The 26,686-nt window shown below is 40.6% G+C and overlaps 1 protein-coding gene across 3 annotated transcripts in view; it reads right to left on the bottom strand.

Moving 5' to 3' along the window:
- The window catches only part of ABCG2 (ATP binding cassette subfamily G member 2 (Junior blood group)), a 98,433-nt gene that overhangs the window by 17,651 nt on the left and 54,096 nt on the right, over nt 1-26,686 (bottom strand). For all 3 annotated transcript variants that reach the window (XM_058433019.1, XM_032142731.2, XM_032142806.2), the window contains exons 3-10: nt 26,029-26,088; nt 25,257-25,371; nt 24,520-24,672; nt 15,067-15,224; nt 11,505-11,656; nt 8,633-8,734; nt 6,983-7,233; nt 839-921 (exon numbers count right to left, since the gene is read on the bottom strand). In XM_058433019.1, the coding sequence (XP_058289002.1) occupies nt 839-921; nt 6,983-7,233; nt 8,633-8,734; nt 11,505-11,656; nt 15,067-15,224; nt 24,520-24,672; nt 25,257-25,371; nt 26,029-26,088 (1,074 nt within the window). The remainder of the gene's footprint in view (nt 1-838; nt 922-6,982; nt 7,234-8,632; nt 8,735-11,504; nt 11,657-15,066; nt 15,225-24,519; nt 24,673-25,256; nt 25,372-26,028; nt 26,089-26,686) is intronic.

Here is a 26,686-nt window from a genome sequence, read left to right as displayed (position 1 = left end):
CAAAAGGTGAAAGCAACCCAAGTTTCCATCAACAGATGAATGGAAAAACAAAATGTGATATGTACATACAATGGAATATTATTCAACCTTACAAAGGAAAGAAATCTGACACATGCTACATGAATAAGCCATAAAGACAACATGCTAAAGGAAATAAGTCAGTTACCAAAGAATATCTACTGTATGATTCCACTTATATGAGGGTCTTAGAGTAGTCAAGTTCAGAGACAGAAAGTAGAATGATTGCTGCCAGGAGTTAGGAGAGGCAGATACGAGATGGGAAGTTATTGCTTAATGGGTATAGATATTCCATTTGAGAAGATAAAAAGAATTCTAGAGTTGGATGGTGGTGACAGTTGCATAACAATGTAAATGTACTTAATGCCACTCAACTGTACATTTAAAAATAATTGGGCCAGGTGGAGTGGCTCACGCCTGTAATCCTAGCACTTTGGGAGGCCAACGTGGGTGGACCCACCTGAGGTCAGGAGTTCAAAGCCAGTCTGGCCAACAGGGTGCGACCCTGTCTCTACTAAAAATACAAAAATTAGCTGGGCGTGGTGGTGGATGCCTGTAGTCCCAGCTACTTGGGAGGCTGAGGCGGGAGAATTGCTTGAACCCGGGAGGCAGAGATTGCAGTGAGCTGAGATCGTGCCACTGCATACCAGCCTGGGCAACAGAGCATGACTCTGTCTCAAAAATAAACTGACTCATCCTACCCTCAATAAAAGAATGACATTTACACTATACTTGTCTTATATTCAAATTGTTAATGGATTTTCATAAGCTTGAAGAAAGTAACAGCATTTTCTTAAAATCAAGATCCAAATTTACTTACCTGTTCTGGATTCCAGTAGAATCATTTTTTAGCCCAAAGTAAATGGCACCTATAACCAGTCCCAGTATGACTGTGACAATGATCTTTTCAAAAAGAAAAATGCAAAAAAAAGGGAAAGAGTTTTAATTAGAGATAAAAACTTATACACACCATTTATTAGTATAATATATGGTTACATAATCAGATCTCTCCATTAAGATAAACAATGTCTTGGCCAACGTCCCTGGGAGAAAATAAAACAGCATACATTATTTAGACTGCTTCCTAAGCTAAAAATTAAGTTATCTGTGGTTTGGGGAGAGTGGTAGGACACAAAGCACACTACTGAAAAAGCTGGACTTCCTCCCATTGCACCACCCAGCAGTCAGTTCAGGGTCTGCTTCAGGTTACTGAGCTTGTGAATACCACACAGGGTAGCAGAGCAATGCAAGTATGTAGCAAAGCAAAGTCCAAGTGCCTAAGAGTTTTGACCCTGAACTGAACTCTCAACCTTTGTGCCAATGAACATGAGTCATCTTATATTTCAAGAGGTTAAAGTGAAAACAGGATATCTTTATTCTTAACATTAAAAATAAATAAAAATTTTAAAGCACACATTAAAAAAACTCTAACAATGGAATTTTGCACAGTGAGGAAATAGGGGTGAGATGGAGCCCACCTATTCACCCTCTAGGGAGTCCATGCCTGCACTGGAAAAGTGCATTGTCACTGTCACCAAAGCATTCAGCCAGCTTTCTCTGTGCACACTCTGCGTGCTTCCACTACCCATCTCCTGTCACTGCTTCCTCATCGCTTCAGCCAATGCGGCCTATAGCCAATGCTGCAGACCTAAGCTGCCAATTCTTTGCCGTTCTCACCTATCTTCACCACTCAATTGATTTCTATAGCTCCTAAGGAGATTGGACAAACACCACTCTTGTTTCTAGGATAAAGAGTCTCTTAAGGACACTTCAATAAGCAAAGGGTTAAGGGTTATGTTATGATATAATTTAACTGAGAAAATCCTACTTATATTTACTCATGAGTTAAATATTAAAAAACAAGAAATGGGCTGGGCGTGGTGGCTCATGCCTGTAATCCCAGCAATTTGGGAGGCCGAGGGGGCAGATTGCCTCAACTCAGGAGTTTGAGACCAGCCTGGGCAACATGGTGAGACTCCGTCTCTACTAAAAAACACACACACACAAAAATTAGCCAGGCATGGTGGTGTACGCCTATAGTCCCAGCTACTCAGGAGGCTGAGGCACAAGAATCACTTGAACCCTAGAGGTGGAGGTTGCAGCAAGCCAAGATCGTACCACTGCATTCCAGCCTGGGCGACAGAACCATACTGTCTCAAAAAATAAATTGATAAATAAATAAGAATAAAAAATAAGAAATGGTAATCTAAAGAAGACAAAATATCCTACCATATCTTGGAATCACCAAAATTCAAAAAACAAAATCTCAATACTGCAACAGTCGAGTGGTATCAAGATTTAAAGTAACTGATCAAGGACACTTTTGGCATGAAGCAAACCAAAACAGTACCATGATCTGTGATAACTTGTTTATGAAGAATCTAGTCTGGAAAGAACATTATTCCAGTGTTTCTACTTATGAGTTGTCTTTTAAAATTCACTTAGAAATTTTGGGGGGAAATCCATTATGCTGGCATATTTTCATTACCCTCAGAATATAATTCAACAGACCAAGCTTCCAAAATAAATGCAGATGACTGTATCAACATGCATGCATGCATGCACGTGCACACAAGAGTCTACGTTTTCATATAGTAAAACCTTTAAGAATATTCAATTCAGGATTTTCTTTTTTTTTTTTTTTTGAGACGGAGTCTTGCACTGTTGCCCTGGCTGGAGTGCAATGGCGTGATCTCAGCTCACTGCAACCTCCAGCTCCCAGGTTCAAGCGACTCTCCTGCCTCAGCCTCCCAAGCAACTGGGATTACATGCGCCCGCCACCAAGCCTGGCTAATTTTTTGTACTTTCAGTAGACATGGGATTTCACTATGTTGGCCAGGCTGGCCTCGAACTCCTGACCTCGTGATCCGCCCGCCTTGGCCTCCCAAAGCGCTGGGATTACATGCATGAGCCACCATGCCCGGCCCAGACTGTTCAAACTAAACATTCCACATGCTTTGTCAAGTTTTCATTCAAACTTGTTATCTTATACTAACACTGAGTATTATGATTAAGATGTTTCCTAAAAGTTTCAAAGTTCTAAAAATGTTTTCAAAGTCAGCTTTCAAACATATTGACAAAATAATCAATCCCGTAACCTTGGCATGCTTGTATAAGGTGTGTCTGTGTTATTCTTTCTGGCATTAAAGAAAGGAAAACAAACAGGCAAACTAAACAATGCACGATGGAGTGCACAGACCCCATCTGCTTCCAAGGTGAGCTGTTCAGAAAACCCTTGGCACCTTAAATGAACATGCAATCTTCTCATACAGATAATCCATTCATTCTAAGATTTTCCAAATACAACTTTTGGAAGATGCATTATCAGAGGCCAAGTTTGAATCATGTAAAGAAATAACTAGTTCAAGCCAAAGTGCAGCTATAAAGCAACAGATACAAGATTTATCAGTAGAGAGTCACAAAACATTTTAACAACTCAATTTTCAAGAACTCAGAATTAAAACAACATACACAATCATAAACCCTGAACCAGGAATCATTAAGCTATAGCCCACAGGTCAAATAGGGCCAGCCACCTATCTTTATTCACCTATGAGCTAAGAATGGCTTTTTACTTTATTTTTTATTATTTTTTAGAGACAAAGTCTCACTTTGTCACTCAGGCTGGAGTGCAGTGGTGTAATCATAGCTCACTGCAGCCTCAAACTTCTGGTCTCAAGCAATCCTCCCACCTCAGCCTTTTGAGTAGCTAGGACTACCGACATGCACCACCACACTTAGATCATTTTATTAATCATTGAATAAAAAGTCAAGAATAATAATATTTCTCATATTTTTTATATAAATATATATTTATATTTATATATATATAAAATTTATATAAAATTCAAATTTCAGTGCCCATGTATAATGTTTTATTGGAATAAAATGAAAGTTACCTTTTTTTTAAGATAGGGTCTTGGCCGGGCACGGTGGCTCACGTCTGTAATCCCAGCACTGTGGGGGGCTGAAGCGGGTGGACCCACCTGAGGTCAGGAGTTCAAAGCCAGCCTGGCCAACACAGTGTGACCCTGTCTCTACTAAAAATACAAAAATTAGCTGGTCATGGTGGTGGGCGCCTGTAGTCCCAGCTACTCAGGATGCTGAGGCAGGAGAATTGCTTGAACCCGGGAGGCGGAGGTCACAGTGAGCCGACACCGCACCACTGCACTCCAGCCTGGGCGACAGAGCATGACGCGGTCTCAAAAAAAAAAAAAAAAGATAGAGTCTTGCTTTATTGCCCAAGCTGTTCTCACACTTTTGGCCTCAAGCATCCTTCTGCCTTGGTCTCCCAAAGTGCTGGGATTATAGGCATGAACCACTGCACCTAGCCGGCCTTTCATTTATTATTGGAATACTGCCATGTTCGTTTATTCATGTTATTAGCTTGGCTGCTTTCACACTAAAACAGCAGAGCTGACTACCTGAGACAAAGACCACTTGGTCTGCAAAGCCTAAAATATTTACTACCTGATCCTTTACAAGAAAAAAAAAATTGCCTACTCCTGCCCTAAGCTAATATTCCAGTTTTTCACAAATCTAAACAAAACTTGTCCTGCTAAGCAGATGCTCAGGGAGATGCAAGGTTCTATTCTTAATCTAAGAGACTGCCACTGCTCTGAACATGGCTGGAATTCCTTTTGTGAAAGTGAGTTCACGATGAGGCAGGGAAGCTAAACCTAGAGGCACTAGGCCAGGTGTTAGCATTGGAAGGAAGCCCAGTATCAAAACATGCAGAATCTCAGTGTGTGAAAAACAGCTGTATGTTCTAATTATGCCCTCTCCAGTATTACCACATAGGTGATTTGGACAAGACATTTATAAACCATTTTTTGAAGCAAGATAATTTAAGTTATTTTCCAAGTAAGAAAAATCTAATGCATACATCACACTAAAAGAGCAATTCATTACATCATTTCACTGTTGACAATAAGTAACCCAGGTTGATCCTACCAGACTGATTTCCAAATGACATCAAATCTATGCTCAAAGAATAAAATTTTACCATTAATTGATAGTATACAAAAGTGCCAATGTTCTGACAGAAACACCAAATTATAAGTACCAAAAACATTTGGAGCAATTAGTATGGCTCAACTAGGGATACAAGCGCTTAGATATATTTATATATATACTTAATTAGCAGTATGGCTATACATACATATATGTGGCTATACATATATACATATATATACATAATTAGCAGTATGGCTCAACTAGGAATACAAGCTCTTACATATATTTTTATATATACTTAAGTATGGAAATTATCATGCACAAGTTTAAACGTCAGTAATATTTTACTAGAGCCAACAATGTGCCATCTTTCAGTACTCAACAGAAACTCAATATTGTTAATAAAAATAACAGCCCCAAAATAACCAGCTAAATTGACTTCTTTGAAGAATGGACCAATGAATTGGGAGTACTAATGTTTTGGGTGACAGAGGGGTTAAGAATAACAGAAAAGGCCAGGCATGGTGGCTCACACCTGTGAACCCAGCACTTTGGGAGGCCAAGGCAGGAGGATCGCTTGAGCCCAGGAGATCCAGACCAGGACAACATAGTGAGACCCTGTTTCTACAAAAAATTAAAAAATCAGCCAGGTGTTGTGGTGCACGCCTGTGGTCACAGCTACTCGGGAAGCTGAAGTGTGAGGATCGCTTGAGCCAAGAGTTTGGGGTTGCAGTGAGCTATGATTGCACCACTGCACTCCAGCATGAGTGACAGAGTGAGACCCAGTCTCTAAAAAAAAAAAATGTTTAAAGAAAAGAATAACAAAAACCATAAGGAGTAATAATCACCAACTATCACAGAGCCAACCAAGGAATAAAGAAACATTATCTCATTTTGATTAACAGAAAGTTAATCTAACAATGAATAGCCTTGTTCTGTGAACTCAAATTTGCTTACTACGTTTGTATCACCTGTAAACTGTCTAAAGAAGGTAAATGATAAGGAACAGCACTTTGCACACAGGCTCTTCCCTTGGAGTGGACAGCACATACTCCCTTCAGGTGTATTCAGTGACAGCAGGTGAAGGGTTCCCTGATCACCTGATTCCAACTGCAAATCAACCTTCTTCTCCCTACTTCTCTCTCTTCCTCCCCTTTCTCCACCTCTTCTCTGCTTAAATTTTCCCCATAGTTTCTTCTACCATCTAACATGCTATCTATTTAATTTCTTTATTATTTATCATACCTGTCTTCCTCAGAAAATTAGCTCCATGAGCAGAGTTTTATTTTTGCCCATTTTGTTCACTACTGAATTCACATCCCTAAAGCACAGCACAGGCCCTACAAGAACATGATGAATGAATCAGTGAACAAAAGTGAACAGCTACCAGAAAACTCCAAAATTGGCTGACATTTCTTTCACAATTTCCCAAAAAAAAAAAAAAATTTTTCTACTCAGATTATTCATTACAGCTTGTCTAAATCAACAAAAATTCTGAGTTAGGTAGTCTAAGAAACCACTAAAAAAAAGAAGCTGGCCAGATGTGGTGGCTCACACCTGTAATCCTAGCACTTTGGGAGACTGAGACAGGACAATCGCTTGAACCCACGAGTTCAAGACCAGCCTGGGCAACACAGCGAAACCCCGTCTCTACACAAAACACAAAAATTAGCTGGACATGGTGGGACACGCCTGTAGTCTCAGCTATTCAAGAGGCTGAGGTGTGAGGATCACTTGAGCCCAGGGAGGTCAGGGCTGCAGTGAGCTGAGTCCATGCCACTACACTCTAGCCTGGGCAACAGAGTGAGACTGTCTCAAAAAAAGGGAAGCTTTCCAAAAGTAAAACTTAATTGTCCTTTATTTGTTCTGCTGACTGGTTCTATATCCCAGGTGGAGTGAAGATAACAAATAACTGGAAGGGTGGGTAGAAGATAAACATATCCTGAAGCAGATGACAACAGAACCACATTGTTCCCATTTGAGTATTTCAAAAGAATCTGCTGGTTACCTGAGCTATAGAGGCCTGGGGATTACCCAGCAAGTTTTTGAATGAACGCTTGGAAACCCATCTGAGTTGATGACAGAAGGAGGTGGTGTAGCTGATCTCCTTGAAGACTGTGATCTTCTTCTTCTTCTCACTCCCGTAAAGTTGATGTAATTCAGCTTTTGTCTCTTTGTAGAAGGAGGAGTTGACGTAAATCTCCGCTAATTTTTCTATGAGTGGCTTATCCCGCTTGGAAGGCTCTATGATCTCCGTGGCTTTGCAATCAGTGGATAAAAAGGAAACATGAACAAGATAACAACAAATTTAGCCCATTTTTTCTGTGACCCCTTTCTTGGATGCTTCCCTAACACCTTCATTCTAAAGCTTTAGAAAGAAAAAATAGGCCAGGCACAGTGGCTCATGCCTGTAATCCCAGCACTTTGGGAGGCTGAGGCGGGTGGATTACGAGGTCAGGAGTTCGAGACCAGCCTGACCAACATGGTGAAACCCCGTCTCTACTAAAAATACAAAAAAAATTAGCCTGGCGTGGTGGCGCGCGCCTGTAATCCCAGCCACTCAGGAAACTGAGGCAAGAGAATCTCTTGAACCAGGGAGGTGGAGGTTGCAGTGAGCTGAGATCACACCACTGCACTCCAGCCTGTGCAAGAGAGCAAGACTCCATCTCAAAAAAGAAAAAATAGAAATAAAAAATTATTAGCTCTGTCATTAGAAAAGTATAACAGGCCAGGCACAGTGGCTCACTCCTGTAATCCCAGTATTTTGCAGGGCAGAGGCAGGAGGATCATGCGAGGCCAGGAATTCAAGACCAGCCTGAGCAATGAAACAAGACCCTGTCTCTATAAAAATAAATAAAGTAAGTAATAAATTAAAAAAATATTTAAAAAGAGAAAAAGAAAAGTACAGAGAAATAGCCTGTCTATTACCATAGTCTTATGAATATAGCAAACAAACTGACGTTTTCCTATTTGACCTTAATTCTTTTAAAACAGACTTCTTACCATATAGTTCTAATTCTTAATATAAAATTCTGGTCGTGGCCAGGGGTGGTGGCTCACACCTGTATTCCCAACACTTTGGGAGGCCAAGGCGGGAGGATCACTTGAGGTCAGCAGTTTGAAACCAGCCTGGCCAACATAGTGAAACTCCGTCTTTACTAAATATACAAAAATTAGCCGGGCGTGGTGGCACAGGCCTGTAATTCTAGTTGCTCAGGAAGCTGAGGCAGGAGAATGGCTTGAACCTGGGAGGCGGAGGGTTCAGTGAGCTGAGATAGTGCCATTGCACTCCAGCCTGGGTGACAAGAGCTAGATGGCGTCTCAAAAAAAAAAAAAAAAAAAAAATCTGGTTGTTGCTTCCTACTATATGCAAATGCATACATTGCCAAGTTTCTTATTTTAAAAACACTATATAAACAGTGAGCATTTTTTAAAATGTTAACTCCTCTTGGAACTGACACCACCATATAAATTCTCATTTATAAATTAAATCAAAAACACCAACAGCACTCACAGACAACAAAATATTTGTGTTGACTGGTATCAGAAGACTGCATTAACAGAAATTCACAAAGCCACATTTTAATTAGCCACCACATTGCTAAACTTCAGCCAATTCAATTAGGCAAAAATCTGGGACTGTAACAGATTCATATACCTTTAAAGTCTTCTTCTCTGTTTAATGCCACAGCAGTGGAATCTCCATTAATGATGTCTAAGAAGAAGTCTGCAGGGTTATTATAGGCCTCACAGTGATAACCTATGAAAGAAGGCAGCCCAAAAACACAAACTTGATGGTCTTGGAAAATAAACAGAACTCACTTTCAGAGGGTGAGGGAGGTGAGGCTAGAGAAGACAGAATCTAATGACTTCTCCTTAACTTTCTCTCTTCTTCCCACATATTTTTATCCTTTCTTTTTATATATTCAATCACACACTCTCTCTCTCTATATATATATATATATGTATTTTATATAATATATGGTCTATATATTCTTATAAGAATTCTTATATAAAAAAATTTATATATTATATATATATATATATATTTTGAGACAGGGTCTCCCTCTGTCACCCAGGCTGGAATGTCGTGGGGCAATTTGGTTCACTGAAACCTCTGCCTCCCGAGTTCAAGTGATTCTCCTGCCTCAGCCTCCCAAGTAGCTGGGATTAGAAGCGTGCATGACCACATCCAGCTAATTTTTGTATTTTCAGTAGAGACACAGTTTTGCCATGTTGGCCAGGCTGGTCTCGAACTCCTGGCCTCAAGTGATCCACCCGCCTTGGCCTCCCAAAGTGCTGGCATTACAAGCATGAGCCACTGTGCCCAGCCTATCACACAATATTTCAGCAATTCTTTGTCTCTGGGCCAAAAAAAAAAGAAAAGAAAAGAAAACACTCCAAGCCAACCTTGGATTTGCAGGGCATTTTGCATTAATGCTTGGTCCTTACCTATCATAATTCATGAGACCTGAAATAGCTATCAGTACGCTCTGGTGCTTAATAGTACTTCCTCAAAAATCTAAATATAGACCCAAGAAAAAAATACCAAAAGCCCAGGTGTGTTCTGCTCTCTGAGTTCACCGACAGAATGCAAGAATGATAGAACCCACATTAGCAATGACTGCTTCCCACATACTAAATTCAGAGGTCCAGGGCTGGGTGCAGTGGCTCACATCTGTAATCCTAGCACTTCGGGAGGCCGAGACCAGCAAACCACTTGAGCCCAGGACTTCGAGACCAACCTAGCCAACATGGCAAAACCCCATCTCTACTAAAAACACAAAAATTAGCCAGGTGCATTGGCTTATCACTATAATCCCAGCTACTAAGGAGGCTGAGGCACAAGAATCGCTTGAACCTGGGAGGCAGAGGTTGCAGTGAGCTCTGAAAGCACCACTGCACTCCAGCCTGGGCGACAGAGTGAGACCCTGTCTCAAAGGTAAATTAATTAATTAATTAATTCAGAAATCCAAATCAACTGCTGTGCTGCTATAATTCCAAATGGAGAACAAATCCCCTGAGCAGTATTCTCGATAGAACATGGCCAGCACAGCACACCTGAACCATTCATTCAGCTTTGGATGATGAGATCGTCTGAACTCAGCGTGGCCTGAAGTCTGACTCTTAGTTCATCCCCTTTATTAAAACCTAATTAAGAAACATGGCCAATGAATATCTAAAATTATATTTAGGATCATAGGGAATCATTTATCATCATATCCAAATATCTTTAAAATGAGGCAGACTGCACAAGCCATTAAAAAAAAATCGCACGTTTCTATCTAAAAATTTAAAAATCACACATTTCAATTTGAAATAAAAAGAACCATGCTGTCCAAGATTGTTAGAAATTTTGGCCCATCTAAGTCAGGTTTAGGACTAACCACTCTATTGACCGATACCCACTCAAGGGCTAAAGCTGCAATCTATAGTTACCAGAAAATTAAGTAGTGCCTGCCGGGCGCAGTAGCTCACACCTGTAATCCCAACACTTTGGGAGGCCACGGCAGATGGCTTTAGCTCAGGAGTTTGAGACCATCCTGGGCAACATGGCAAGACCCCAACTCTACAAAAAATACAAAAATTAGCTAGCCATGGTGGCATGTGTCTATAGTCCCAGCTGCTTGGGTGAGGTGGGAGGATGGCTTGAGCCCAGGGGGTTGAGGCTGCAATGAGTCAAGATTGTGCCACTGCACTCCAGCCTGGGTGACAGAGTGAGATCCTATCTCAAAAGAAAAAAAAAAAAAACCTTAAATAAAATTCGCTGGGCGCAGTGGCTCACACCTATAATCCCAGCACGTTGGGAGGCCAAGGCAGCAGATCACAAGGTCAGGAGATCAAGACCATCCTGGCTAACACAGTGAAACTCTGTCTCTACTAAAAAAAATACAAAAAAATTAGCCAGGCGTGGTGGTGGGCGCCTGCAGTACCAGCTACTCAGGAGGCTGAGGCAGGAGAATGGCGTGAACCTGAGAGGTGGAGCTTGCAGTGAGCCAAGATCATGTCACTGCACTCCAGCCTGGGCGACAGAGCAAGATTCCATCTCAAAAGTAAAAATAAAAACAAATAAAATTAAGTAGCATCTCCATGAGTGCTCATCAAGGCAGATCAACATTATGTGCAAGGGGAAAAAATTATAAGGCCTCATCTGTTATATGGTCAAGAAGATAATTATATTAGGCCTTTCCAAAAATGTTCAAGTGACAGAATAAATGGCTATAAGGCCAACATATTAATTACTGAGCTTTTAAGAAATGGTCACTATAACTAGGAAGCAGAATATAGGCCCAGTAGAAATACACACATGCATGCACATTCAAATAAGACAAGAAAGATACCTAAATAACAAGCTGGTGCTACAAAAATGAAGAAAAATACTAGCACCAAACGGTACAAACACATTTTGAAGTGATAGATTCTCATGGTATGTCTACGCAAAGACCAAACAGCACTCCTGCAGAACCCCTTTGCTCTCCTTCAGGATTCTATTAATGAAGGGTTTTACAGCATAAAAAAGTCAACCATACCAGCTGATTCAAAGTATCCCAAGGCCTCCTGAGCAGGCCCATGGAACATAAGTCTTCCTGAGGCCAATAAGGTGAGGCTATCAAACAACTTGAAGATGGAATATCGAGGCTGATGAATGGAGAAGATGATTGTTCGTCCCTGCTTAGACATCCTAAGTTAAAAGTGAGACAATAATGAGTCATTAAATATCTGAAACTTGTATTTCTCAGTAAAATACTCTATTCTTGCCTTTAGATTGTTTGCTTCTAGTTCAACTTGACTTTGTCTTATTAACTTTTCATCTCATATTATTTAGCTATAGTTAGGAAACCTAAATTCAATGATTTTATTAAAATAGAATAGGAATTTTCAGTGTGTTGTATTGACAATCTAGAATCAACTAGAATAGTTATTAAAAATGCAGATTCTAGGACAGTCTTCCCAGACATTGAATTAGAATCTCTGGGAGTAGGTCTAGGGAATCCATATTTTAAGAAGCAACCCAGGTAATCTGCAAGTATTTACCAGTTTGAGAACAAACTGTGGACTACATATTAAACCAATGGTCATATATCTCATTCTGACTTATCATTTAGGTCGTCTGGCTCTTTAGAAATTGGTTTTTACTCTTCTACCCTAATAATGCAATTAACATAACTGAGTACTTACTGTGTCTTTGCTAAATACTTTAGAGATAACTTCATTTCAATTTTCACAATATTGTTATGAGGCAGTTCCAATATTATTATTATTACCCTCATTTTATAAATATGCTTTAAAGGATCAAGCAACTGGCCAAGGGATCACAGTTAGTAAGAGGCAAGGCTGGGATTTAATCTCTGGTCTAAGTCCATGACCAAAATAGTGCTAAAGTACCTTTTCACAGGAGTTATGACTTACAGGTTGATAAGGTTTGGCTGTGTGCCCACCCCAATCTCACCTTCAATTGTAACAATCCCCACATATCAAGGGTGGGGGGAGGTGGAGATAACTGAATCACGGGGTCAGTTCCCCCATACTGTTCTCGTGGTACTGAAAAAGTCACACAAGATCTGATGCTTTTATAAATGGGAGTTCCCCTGTACAAGCTCTCTTGCCTGCTGCCATGTACAACATGCCTTTTCTTCTTCCTTGCCTTCCGTGAAAATTGTGAGATCTCCCCAGCCATGTGCAACTGTAAGTCCATGAAACTTCTTTCCTTATAAATTACCCAGTGTCAGGTATGTCTTTATTAGCAGTGTGAGAACAAACTAATACAATAAATTGGTACTGGTAGAGCAGGATGCTGCTGTAAGATACCCAAAAATCTGGAAGCCACTTTGGAACTGGGTAACAGGCAGAGGTTGGAACAGTTTGGAGGGCTAAGAAGACAGGAAGATGTGGGAAAGTTTGGAACCTCCTAGAGACTTCCTGAATGGATTTGTCCAAAATGCTGATAGTGATATGGACAATGAAGTCCAGGTTGAGGTGGTCTAAGATGGAGATGAGGAACTTGTTGGGAACTGGAATAAAAGTGACTCTTGCTATGTTTTAGCAAAGAGACTGGTGGCATTTTGCTCCTGCCCTAGAGATTTGTGGAAGTATGAACTTGAGAGAGAAGATTTAGAGCATCTGTTGGAAGAAATTTCTAAGAAACAAAGCATTCAAGAGGTGACTCAGGTGCTGTTAAAAGCATTCAGTTTTATTCATTCACAAAGATATGGTTTGAAATTGGAACTTATGTTTAAAAGGGAAGCAGAGCATACAAGCTCAGAAAATTTGCAGGCTGATGATGTGATAAAAAAGAAAAACCCATTTTCTGAGGAGAAATTCAAGCCTGCTACAGAAATTTGCATAAGTAATAGGGAGCCAAATGTTAATCACCAAGACAATGGGGAAAATGTCTCCAGGGAATGTCAGAGGTCTTTACAGCAGCTCCTCCCATCACAGGCCCAGAGGCCTAGGAGGAAAAAATGGTTTCCCAGGCCAGGCCCAGAGCCTTGCTGCTTCGTGCAGTCTCGAGACTTGGTACCCTATGTTCCAGCCATGGTTAAATGGGACAAACAGAGAGTTCAGGCTGTTGTTTCACAGGATGCAAGCCCCAAGCCTTGGCGGCTTCCATGTGGTGTTAGGCCTGCCCTTCGCCTAGATTTCAGAGGATGTATGGAAATACATGGATGTCCAGGCAAAAGTCAACTTCAGAGGTGGAGCCCTCATGGAGAACCTCTGCTAGGGCAGTGCAGATGGGAAATGTGGGGTGGGAGCCCCTACACAGGACCCCCACTGGGGCACTACTTAGTGGAGTAGTGAGAAGAGGGCCATCATCCTTAAGACCCCAGAATGGTAGATCCACCAACAGCTTGAACTGTGCATCTGGAAAAGCCACAGACACTCAATACCAGCCTGTGAAAGCAGCCACAAGAGGGGCTGTACCCTGCAAATCCACAAGGCCAGAGCCTCCCAAGGCCCTGGGAGCCCACCTCTTGCATCAGTTTGACTTGGACGTGAGATATGGAGTCAAAGAAGATAATTTCAGAGCTTTAAGATTTGACTGTCCCTTTGGATTTCGGACTTGCGTGGGACCTGTAGCCCCTTCATTTTGGCCAATTTCTCCCATTTGGAACAGGTGTATTTACCCAATGCCTGTACTTCTATTGTATCTAGGAAGTTACTAACTTGCTTTTGATTTTACAGGCTCATAGGTGGATGGAACTTGCCCTGTCTCAGATGAGACTTTAGAATGTGAACTTTTGAGTTAATGATGAAATGAGTTAAGACTTTGGGAGACTGTTGGGAAGACATGATTGATTTTAAAATGTGAGGACATGAGATTTGGGAGGGAGGGGCCAAGGGCAGAATGAAATGTGTCCCCACCCAAATCTCACCTTGAATTGTAATAATATTTGTAATAATTACAATAACAATACACAGGTAGAAGAAGGGCCAAAATCACTGTTCAAAACTGTTACTATTCACAATATTTTATGTGAAGAGTCACTTCAATTTTAACATTTTCTAAGAACCTACTGTATGCTAGCAGTGTATACAAAGACATTCTGCCTCAAAGAGGATCAGGCCAGTAGGTCAACAATTTCAGTACAATATGAAATAGAAGAAGCTAAGGATTCCTCATAAGCAAAATGGGAGACTCACAACCCAGTCTGAAGATGATATAAGTAGAGTAAAAAGGCCCAACAGGAGGAAGCTAAGAAGAAAAAGAAAAAGTACTGAAGGTGGAAGAATAAGATGAAAAAGGTGTGAAATAAAAAGGTTTACTTAGAAAACTACAAAATGTTCAGTGTTATAGAGCAGAGAGGGAGAGAAAAAATGTGTATGTGTGTGTCTGTTGGTATTGAGTAAAGAAGCTAAAGAGACAGCAGCAAAACAGGCCCAACCCCCCTACACCCTCATCACAGCCATCCTTCCCTACATTCTTACCTGCTTTGTTTTTCTTGATAATGCTTTTCATTTGTTAACTGACTTTCCCTCCAACAGAAGAGGAAGAAATTATTTTGATCATTTCTGAACCCCCTGCCCCAAGAATATCTGGGACATAGTAGTGATAAGATATTAACTAAAGAATAATGTTCCCATAGCATTTACCTTTTCAGGAGCAAAAGGACAGCATTTGCTGTGCTTGAGTCTAAGCCAGTAGTAGGCTCATCCAAGAACAAGATGGAAGGATCAGTGATAAGCTCCATTCCTATACTAGTCCTTTTTCTTTCTCCTCCAGACACACCACGGATAAACTGAGTTCCAACCTAAATCACAAATAATATAATTTTCAATGATAACAACCAGTCATTATCGTTTGGTGAGCTCCTAACATATGCCAGTCCTGTAAGAGACACTTTATCTCATTAAGTTCATTTATTCTGAACAGCAAATAAGTGGATACCTGGTAGAAAAAGTAGGTATCTCTTTTATCAGATGAGTAAACTTAGGTTCAGGTCACAGCTGGTCAGTAACTAAGCCTGATACAAAGCACCTCCTTGGATGAGGCTATGCCTCACCCAGGAAGCACAAGGGGTGGGGGAAGTCCCTCCCCTAGCCAAGGGAAGTCGTGAGGGACTGTGCCACGAGGGATGGTGTATTCTAGCCCACATACTGCGCTTTTCCCATGGTATTCACAACCCGCAAACCAGGAGATTCCCATGGGTGCCTACATCACCAGGGCCCTGGGTTTCAAAACTGGGTGGCCATTTGGGCAGACACCGAGATAGCTGCAGGAGTTTTTTTCATACCCCAGTGGTGCCTGGAATGCCAGCAAGACAAAACTTTTCACCCCCCTGGAAAAGGGGCTGAAGCCAGGGAGCCAAGTAGTCTAGCCTAGCTCAGCAGATCCCAGCCCCACAGAGCCCAGCAAGTAAGATCCACTGGCTTGAAATTCTTACTGCCAGCACAGCAGTCTAAAGTCAACCTGGGAAGCTTGAGCTTGGTGGGGGGAGGGGAGTCCACCATTACTGAGGCTTGCATAGGCCCTCACAGTGTAAACAAAGCTGCTGGGAAATTCAAACTGGGTGGAGCCGACCACAGTTTGGCGAAGCCACTGTAGCCAGACTGCCTCTCTAGATTCCTCCTCTCTATGCAGGGCATCTCTGAAAGAAAGGCAGCAGCCCCAGTCAGGGGTGTATATATAAAACTCCCACCTCCCTGGGACAGAGCAGCTGAGGTAAGGGGAGGCTGTGGGCACACTTCAGCAGACTTTAACGTTCCTGCCTGCCGGCTCTGAAGAGAGCAGTGAATCTCCCAGCACAGCGCTAGAGCTCTGCTAGAGACAAATTGCCTCCTCAAGTGGGTCCTTGACCCCTGTGCCTCCTGATTGGGAGACACCTCCCAGCAGGGGTCGACAGACACGTCATACAGGAGAGCTCCAGCTGGCATCTGGTGGGTGCTCCTCTGGGAACAAAGCTTCCAGAGGAAAAAAATAGGCAGCAATCTTTGGGGTATCTTTGCTGTTCTACAGCCTCTGCTAGTGATACCCAGGCAAACAGGGTCTGGAGTGGACCTGCAGCAAACTCCAGCAGACCTGCAGCAGAGAGGCCTGACTGTTAGAAGGAAAACTAACAAACAGAAAGGAATAGCATCAACATCAACAAAAAGGACATCCACACCAAAACCCCATCCAAAGGTCACCAGCATCAAAGACCAAAGGTAGATAAATCCATGAAGATGAGGAAAAACCTGCGCAAAAAGGCAGAATGTCTCTTCTCCTCCAAAGGATCACAACTCCTCACCAGCAAGGGAACAAAACTGGATGGAGAATGAGTTTGATGAATACACAGAAGTAGGCTTCAGAAGGTGGGTAATAACACACTCCTCTGACCTAAAGGTGCATATTCTAACCCAATGCAAGGAAGCTGAGAACACTGAAAAAAGGAAAGAGGAATTGCTAACTAGAAAAACCAGTTTAGAGAAGAACATAAATGACTTGATGAAGCTGAAAAACACAGTACGAGAACTTCGTGAAGCAAACACAAGTATCAATAGCCAAATCAATCAAGCGGAAGAAAGGATATAAGAGACTGAAAACTAACTTAATGAAATAAAGCATGAAGACAAGATTAGAGAAAAAAGAATGAAAAAGAACAAACAAAGCCTCCAAGAAATATGGGACTATGTGAAAGGACAAAACATACGTTTTATTGGTGTACCTGAAAGTGACAGGGAGAATGGAACCAAGTTGGAAAACACTCTTCAGGATATTATCCAGAAGAACTTCCCCAAACTAGCAAGACGGCCAACATTCTAATTCAGGAAATACAGAGAACACCACAAAGATACTCCTCAAGAAGAGCAACCCCAAGACACATAATCATCAGATTCATGAAGGTTGAAATGAAGGAAAAAATGTTAAGGGCAGCCAGAGAGAAACGTTGTGTTACCAACAAAGGGAAGCCCATCAGACTAACAGCGGATCTCTCTGCAGAAACCCTGTAAGTCAGAAGAGAGTGGGGACCAATATTCGAAATTCTTACAGAAAGGAATTTTTCACCCAGAATTTCATATCCAGCCAAACTAAGCTTCATAAGTGAAGGAGAAATAAATTCCTTTACAGACAAGCAAGTGCTGAGGGATTCTGTCACCACCAGGCCTGCCTTTTAAGAGCTCCTCAAGGAAGCACTAAATATAGAAAGGAAAAACTGGTACCAGTGACTGCAAAAACATACCAAATTGTAAAAACCATCAACACTATGAAGAAACTGCATCAATTAATGGGCAAAATAGCCAGCTAACATCACAATGACAGGATCAAATTCACACATAACAATATTAACCTGAAATGTAAACGGGCTAAATGCCCCAGTTAAAAGACACAGACTAGCAAATTGGATAAAGAGTCAAGACCCATCAGTGTGCTGTACTCAGGAGACCCATCTCACATGAAAGATACACATAGGCTCAAAATAAAGAGATGGAGGAAGATCTATAAAGCAAATGGAAAGCAAAAAAAAGCAGCGGTTGCAATCCCAGTCTCTGATAAAACAGACTTTAAACCAACAAACATCAAAAAAGACAAAGAAGAGCATTACATAATGGTAAAGGGATCAATGCAACAAGAAGAGCTAACTATCTAAAATCTAAATGCACCTAATACAGGAGCACGCAGATTCATAAAGCAAGAACTTAGAGACCTACAAGGAGACTTAAGACTCCCACACAATAATAGTGGGAAAATTTAACACCCCACTGTCAATATTAGACAGATCATCGAGATAGAAAATTAACAAGGATATTCAGGACTTGAACTCAGCTCTGGACCAAGTGAACCTAATAGACACCTACAGAACTCTCCACCCCAAAGCAATAGAATATACATTCTTCTCAGCACCACATAGCACTTATTCTAAAATTAATCACATAATTGGAAGTAAAACACTCCTCATCACATGCAGAAGAACGGAAATCATAACCAACAGTCTGTCAGACCACAGTGCAATCAAATTAGAACTCAGGATTAAGAAACTCACTCAAGGCCGGGCGCGGTGGCTCATGCCTGTAATCCCACCACTTCAGAAGGCCTAGGCGGGTGGATCATGAAGTCAGGAGATCAAGACCATCCTGCTAACACAGTGAAACCCCGTCTCTACTAAAAATACAAAAAATTAGCTGGGCGTGGTGGCGTGCACCTGTAGTCCCAGCTACTCGGGAGACTGAGGCAGGAGAATGGCATGAACCCGGGAGGCTGAACTTGCAGTGAGCCAAGATCGCGCCACTGCATTCAAGCCTGGGTGACAGAGCGAGACTCTGTCTCAATAAAAAAACTTACTCAAAACTGCACAACTATGGCTGGGCGAGGTGGCTCATGCCTGTAATCCCAGCACTTTGGGAGGCTGAGGCGGGTGGATCATGAGGTCAGGAGATCAAGACCATCCTGGCTAATGCAGTGAAATGTCATCTCTACTAAAAATACAAAAAAATTAGCTGGGCGGAGTGGCGGGAGCCTGTAGTCCTAGCTACTCAGGAGGCTGAGGCAGGAGAATGGCGTGAACCCAGGAGGCGGAGCTTGCAGTGAGCTGAGATTGCGCCACTGCACTCCATCCTGGGCAACAGAGCAAGACTCTGTCTCAAAAAAAAAAAAAAAAAAAACTGTAGAACTACATGGAAACTGAACAACCTGCTCTTGAATGACTACTGGGTAAATAATGAAATGAAGGCAGAAATAAATAAATTCCTTGAAACCAATGAGAACAAAGACACAATGTACTAGAATCTCTGGGACATAACTAAAGTAATGTTTAGAGGGAAATTTATAGCACTAAATGCCCACAGGAGAAAGTGGGAAAGATGTAAAATCGACACCCTAACATCACAATTAAAAGAACTAGAGAAGCAATAGCAAACAAGTTCAAAAGCTAGCAGAAGACAAGAAATAACTAAGATCAGAGCAGAACTAAAGGAGATAGAGACAGGAAAAAATCCTTCAAACAAATCAATGAATCCAGGGCTGGTTTTTTGAAAAGTTTAACAGAATACATAGCCCACAAGCTAGACTAATAAAGAAGAGAGAAGAATCAAATAGACACAATAAATAATGATAAAGGGGATATAATCACTGATCCCACAGAAATACAAACTACCATCAGAGAATACTATAAACACTTCTATGCAAATAAACTAGAAAATCTAGAAGAAATGGATTTTCCTGGACACATACACCCTCCTAAGACTAATCCAGGAAGAAGTCGAATCACTGAGTAGACCAATAGCAAGTTCTGAAATTGAGGCAATAATTAATAGCCTACCAACAAAAAAGGTCCAGGACCAGACAGATTCACAGCCGAATTCTACCAGAGGTACAAAGAGGAGCTGGTACCATTCCTTCTGAAACTATTCCAAACAATAGAAAAAGAGGAACTTCTCCCTAACTCATTTTATGAGGCCAGCATCATTCTAATACCAAAACCTGGCAGAGACACAACAAAAAAAGAAAATTTCAGGCCAATATCCCTGATCAACATCAACGTGAATATCCTCAATAAACTACTGGCAAACTGAATCCAGCAGCACATCAAAAACCTTATCCACCATGATCAAGTCACCTTCATCCCTGAGATGCAAGGCTGCTTCAACATATAGAAATCAATAAACATAATCCATCACATAAATAGAATAAATGATGAAAACCACATGATTATCTCAATAGATGCAGTAAGGCCTTCGATAAAATTCAACACCCATTCATGCTAAAAACTCTCAATAAACTAGGTATTGATGGAATGTATCTCAAAATAATAACAGCTATTTATGACAAACCCACAGCCAATATCATACTGAATGGGCAAAAGCTGGAAGCATTCCCTTTGAAAACCGGCACAAGACAAGGATGCCCTCTCTCACCACTCCTATCCAACATAATATTGGAAGTTCTGGCCAGGGCAATCAGACAAGAGAAAGAAATAAAGCGTATTCAAATAGGAAGAGAGGAAGTCAATTTGTCTCTGTTTGCAGATGACATGATTGTATATTTAGATAAGCCCCTTGTCTCAGCCCAAAATCTCCTTAAGCTGATAAGCAACTTCAACAAGGTCTGAGGATACAAAATCAATGTGCAAAAATCACAAGCATTCCTATACACGAATAATAGACAAACAGAGAGCCAAATCATGAACTTCCATTCACAATTGGTACAAAGAGAATAAAATACCTAGGAATACAACTTACAAAAGACGTGAAAAACCTCCTCAAGGAGAACTACAAACTACAAAGGAAAAAAGAGAGGACACAAACAAATGGAAAAATATTTCATGCTCATGGATAGGAAGAATCAATATCATGAGAATGGCCATACTGCCCAAAGTAATATAGAGATTCAATGCTATCCCCATCAAGCTACCACTGACTTTCTTCACAGAATTAGAAAAAACTACTCTAAATTTCATATGGAACCAAAAAAAAAGCCTGTACAGCCAAGACAATCCTACGCAAAAAGAACAAAGCTGGAGGCATCACGTGACCTGACTTTAAACTACACTACAAGGCTACAGTAGCCAAAATAGCATGGTACTGGTACCAAAACAGATATATAGACCAATGGAACAGAACAGAGGCCTCAGAAATAACTCCACACATCTACAACCATCTGATCTTTGACATACCTGACAAAAACAAGCAACGGGGAAAGGATTCCATATTTAATAAATGGTGCTGGGAAAACTGGCTAGCCATATGCAGAAAACTGAAACTGGACTCCTTCCTTACACCTCAACTGAAGATGGATTAAAGACTTAAAGGTAAGACCTAAAACTGTAAAAACCCCAGAAGAAAACCTAGGCAATACCCTTCAGGACATAGGCATGGGCAAAGACTTCATCACTAAAACACTGAAGGCAATTGCAACAAAAGCCAAAATTGACAAATGGGATCTAATTAAACTAAAGAGCTTCTGCACAGCAAAAAACAAACAAACCAAAACAATAACAACAAAAAAAAAACTAAACAACAACAACAACAAAAAAACTATCTTGAGAGTGAACAGGCAACCTACAGAATGGGAGAAAATTTTTGCAATCTATCTATCTGACAAAGGGCTAATATCCAGAAACTACAAAGACCTTAAACAAATTTATGAGAAAAACACAACCCCATCAAAAATTGGGCAAAGGATATGAACAGACACTTCTCAAAAGAAGACATTTATGTAGCCAACAAACATATGAAAAAAACTTCATCATCACTGGTTATTAGAGAAATGCGAATCAAAACCACAATGAGATACCATCTCATGCCAGTTAGAATAGCGATCATTAAAAAGTCAGGAAACAACAGATGCTGGAGAGGATGTGGAGAAATAAGAATGCTTTTACACTGTTGATGGGAGTGTAAATTAGTTCAACCATTGTGCAAGACAGTGTGGCGATTCCTCAAGGATCTAGAACCAGAAATACCATTTGACCCAGCAATCCCATTACTGGGTGTATACCCAAAGGATTATAAATCATTCTACTATAAAGACACATGCACACATGTATTTATTGCAGCACTATTCACAATAGCAAAGACTTGGAACCAATCCAAATGCCCACAATGATAGACTGGATAAAGAAAATGTGGCATATATACACCACGGAATACTATGCAGCCATAAAAAAGAATGAGTTCATGTCCTTTGCAGGGACACGGATGAAGCTGGAAACCATCATTCTCAGCAAACTAACACAGGAACAGAAAATGAAACACTGCGTGTTCTCACTCATAAATGGGAGTTGAACAATGAGAACACATGAACACAGGGAGCAGAACATCACACACTGGGGCCTGTCAGGGTGTTGGGGGCTAGGGATGGGATAGCATTGGGAGAAATACCTAATGTAGATGATGGGTTGAAGGGTGCAGCAAACCACCATAGCACATGTATACCTATGTAACAAACCTGCACGTTCTGCACATGTATCCTAGAACTTTAATGAAAGATAAAATTTTTTTTAAAAAGCACCTGCTTTTAACAGTTTGTTCTTCACCAAGTCAAATATTCAGTTTGAAGTTCAGAATGCTAAAAGATAGGTGACATGGTGAAATCACAGTCTAAAAAGGGAGATAAAGTCAGGAGAAGAAAATGTGAATGCAACTATAATTATTAGCCTTCTAACACTCTCTCCCCTCCCAGCCTCCAGGTGGACTTACAGTAAGAGCATGGGCTCCGCAGCTAGGAAAGTTCACTTTCTCTCATACGATATTAACACCTTTTCAATTACCACGAGGCTCCCCAAATTGACCCCATATATACCTAAGGTTAACAACTGGGAAATCTATGTAAATGATATTAATTGTCTCATTATTATATTAATTATACTATAACTATATAATTACTATAGTAATCAGACAATTCACTGTACATTTCTGTTATGTTTAAAATTTCACAAAAAGCAAAATATTTTAAATGTATTGCTTTAGTCATTTAGATAAATAAACTAGGAAGTCAATAGCTGTGCCTTCACAGTCTATTTTCCCTAGAAATCCTAACAAGCAACATAGGGCAATGGCTGCCTGAAGGTAAAGAACAGAGTGGAACAAACCACCTTACTGGAAAGATAAAATCAAACAGAACCAAAGCAAATAAAACCCAATCACTCATAAAGCAGAAATAAGTAGTTAATGGTGGCATCTCAGAGTTACTCTTCCAAACAAAATACAGTAAAACACCCTGAACAGAAAGGACTGTCAGAAAGCATAATATGAAGTATAGACCATTAGAACATCTCATTCTTCATTGCTTCTAAGTAAGGGATATCACAGGGGATTACACTATAGCCATTACAAGCAAAAAGCTCATTTTCACCCAAGGCTTCAAATATCTTCTCAGCAAATCTTCCATACCTATTAATCAATTGTAAAGTTCATTCATTCATGTCATTTTTTTCTTCACGATCCTCTCCAACCCACAGGAGGAGGAGTTACTTTGTCTCTCTTGCCCACAACTGTATCTCTAGAACCTAAAAGACAGCTTAGCATACAAAAGTCTGTAAACATTTGGCAGAAGAAAAAGAGGCAGAGAAGAAGGCAGGGAATGAGAGACAAAACTATCAAAAGAAAGGCTATAAAAAAACCAGACACTACACAAATGAGAAATAAATCCTAATTTGACCAAATATAATTTTGGAAGCCAAATTATAGGAAACTGAAACATATAGAGCAGGGGTCCCCAACTCCTGGGGAACCAGGATGCACAGCAGGCAAGTGAGCAAAGCTTCATCGGTATTTACAGCCGCTCCCCAATGCTTGCGTTACCGCCTGAGCTCCACCTGTCAGGTCAGTGGCAGCATTAGATTCTCATAGGAGCATGAACCCTATTGTGAACTGCACGTACAAGGGATCTAAATTGTGTGTTCCTTATGAGAATCTAATGCCTGATGATGTGTCACTGTTTCCCATCACCCCCAAATGGGACCATCTAGTTGCAGGAAAACAAGCTTAGGGGTCCCACTGATTCTATATTATGATGAGTTGTATAATTATTTCATTATATATTACAATGAAATAATAACAGAAATAAAGTGTACAATAAATGTAATGCACTTGAATTATCCCAAAACCATCCCCCCTACCCTGGTCCATAGAAAAACTGTCTTCCACAAAACTGGTCCCTGGTGCCAAAAGTTGGGGACTGCTGATACAGAGCAAGAATCCTTGGACTCTCATCACTTATCAATCCCAGAAATATACCTCAATAGCAATGGAACAAAGTCCCTTGGAGGAAGAGTGACTAAAAGGAGGAAGAGAAAAAGAGGAAGAAGAAAAGTTAGTGCAGACACGGAATGAGACGTGACTTAAACCATGAGGTGGGGGAGAAGCATAAGGCAAGGCCAGGTGATGAACACCTTCACATACAACACCACATTGCCTCACTTCAGGTGCAGAATTCAACCAATATGAAGATCTTTTTCCAGGTTAATTTCCACATTCATATTATGTAACAAGCTGCTTTTCTCATCATTACGGAAAGCAACCATTTTTGACCATACACATTACAGGAAACTTCTGAATCAGAGTCATTTTATCCACACAGGGGAAGTCCTACTTATGCGGATCATGATGCTTTCAGTTTTTCCACATTACCTTGGAGTCTGCCACTTTATCCAGACCTAACTCTTGAATGACCCTGTTAATCCGTTCGTTTTTTTCACGATTCGTCATAGTTGTTGGAAGCCGAAGAGCTGCTGAGAACTGTAAGTTTTCTCTCACCGTCAGAGTGCCCATCACAACATCATCCTTAAGGCAAATAGCATTTTAATGAGACATAATGATAATGAGTCTTCTCCAAGACCATGACTATTTAGTATACATAACATAATCCACAAAAATAACATAAGTAAGGTAAAGTTCTAGCTAATGATGAACCTGCAGTTCTGCAAATGACAGTTAACTCCATAGATGTCTGCAAAGCCTGCTATAATCATTTTTCACCCCCTATCTGTACACCCAAATAGAATGCAAGTAATTATGTTAACTACCAGCAGACATTTCCAAACTGCTTCATACAAGGATTTGCCAAAATATCTTTCTAAGCTAAGGGAAAAGAAAGGTGAAGGAAAGGCAAAAAAGGATAACAGTAGTATCTTTTAGAAATGATACAAAAACTAGAATTGGTATCACTGTCCTTACAAGGGTCATATTCCAGATTCTCCCTGCCTTTTCACATAAGCGTCTATGAGAAATTAAGAAAAGCTGCTGTAAAGAACGTCAGTTCTAGGACCATGTCACATAATCAATTGGAAACACATTGAACTATCAGCCAAAGTACTTACCCATATAGAAACAGAGGAAACAGAAAATGCAAACTCACTAATACTTACTTGTACCACGTAACCTGAATTACATTTGAAATTGGCAGGTCGCGGTGCTCCATTTATCAGAACATCTCCAGATAATCCACTTGGATCTTTCCTTGCAGCTAAGACATCTAATAACCTATAAGAGGACATATATGTTGTGGGTCTAATAACCTATAAGAGAATATATATGTTGTGGGTTTTCTTCCCTCCAACACACGCTATATATCTCATGGCTACTTTGAATCCAAATTCTGCTTTAGTTAGAAAATTAACTGGTCCAGAAATTCTATGGTTTAACTAAAATTATGCTTTTAAAAATTCTCATATTTCTCTTTCCATTGTACATTAAAATAAAGCCCCAAAACATAAAGCAAGACACCATTGGCTGATCAAGTACAGATCTCCCAAATGGCCCTTCCAGCTGTCTGACCTTGGGAGGTACTAACACAGGCAATGTGGTCTTTCATCTAAGACTCATGCCTTTACTTACATCTTCTGCTCCCTTTCCCTACTTTTAATATTCTCCCATTCTTTTTCCTCCCTATTAGCCGATAACATGGTCAACTGCTACATGTCAATCACCTTATCAAGTCCTATTAGTAAAGCTAACCTAATAAGACTACCTGGTCTTTGGGAAAAAAACACACAACTACAGTTATCCACAGCACCTAGAACCAGACCTGACATGCACTGAAAATGCTCAGTAAATACCTGCTCACACACAAAAAAAGTGGATTTTAAAAGCACATTAAAAGTGCACAGAAAACGCTTACTTATACTCTCTTATACTCACGAAGATTTGCCTCCACCTGTGGGTCCCAGGATGGCGTTGAGACCAGGTTTCATGATCCCACTGTAAACACAAAAACAGACTGATTTACTATTCCATTTTAAGTCAGGTTCTATTAATTTAGGGTATGCACTGAATATACTCAATGAAGGTTGATGAAATTACAAATAAAAAACAAGCACAAACCAACTCTTAAAGAAAACAAACAAACAAACAAAACAGGCCATGCATGGTGGCTCAGGCCTGTAATCCCAGCACTCTGGGAGACCAAAGCAGAAGGATTGCCTGAGGCCAGGCATTTGAGACCAGCCTGGGCAACATAGGGAGACACTGTCTCTACTTAAAGAAAAAAAAAAAAAGATTGTTGATTTGATGTGTAATATATAATGGATGTTAATCACTGGTCAAGTCCTACAAGAAAAATGGCATAGATTCCTCTAAATTCCTTTCATTTATTCTCTAACCCACTTATATTTTCTGGAAAATGACTTTCAACATTTAACGTTCCTTGAAATAACTAACAGATTCTTGTGAAACATCTCTGTTACACTTACTGCTCTTAACACAGTGTGGAATGAAATACATGGCGTGTTCTGAGTACTGTTTGATGATCAGTACTGTATCTTCAAGTGGTCTCACTTGCTACCTAGTCAAATTCTAC

The sequence above is a fragment of the Hylobates moloch genome, unplaced genomic scaffold (assembly GCF_009828535.3).
Source record: "Hylobates moloch isolate HMO894 unplaced genomic scaffold, HMol_V3 SCAFFOLD_2, whole genome shotgun sequence".
Lineage (NCBI taxonomy): Eukaryota > Metazoa > Chordata > Mammalia > Primates > Hylobatidae > Hylobates > Hylobates moloch.
This window is presented reverse-complemented; position numbering and strand designations above follow the sequence as displayed.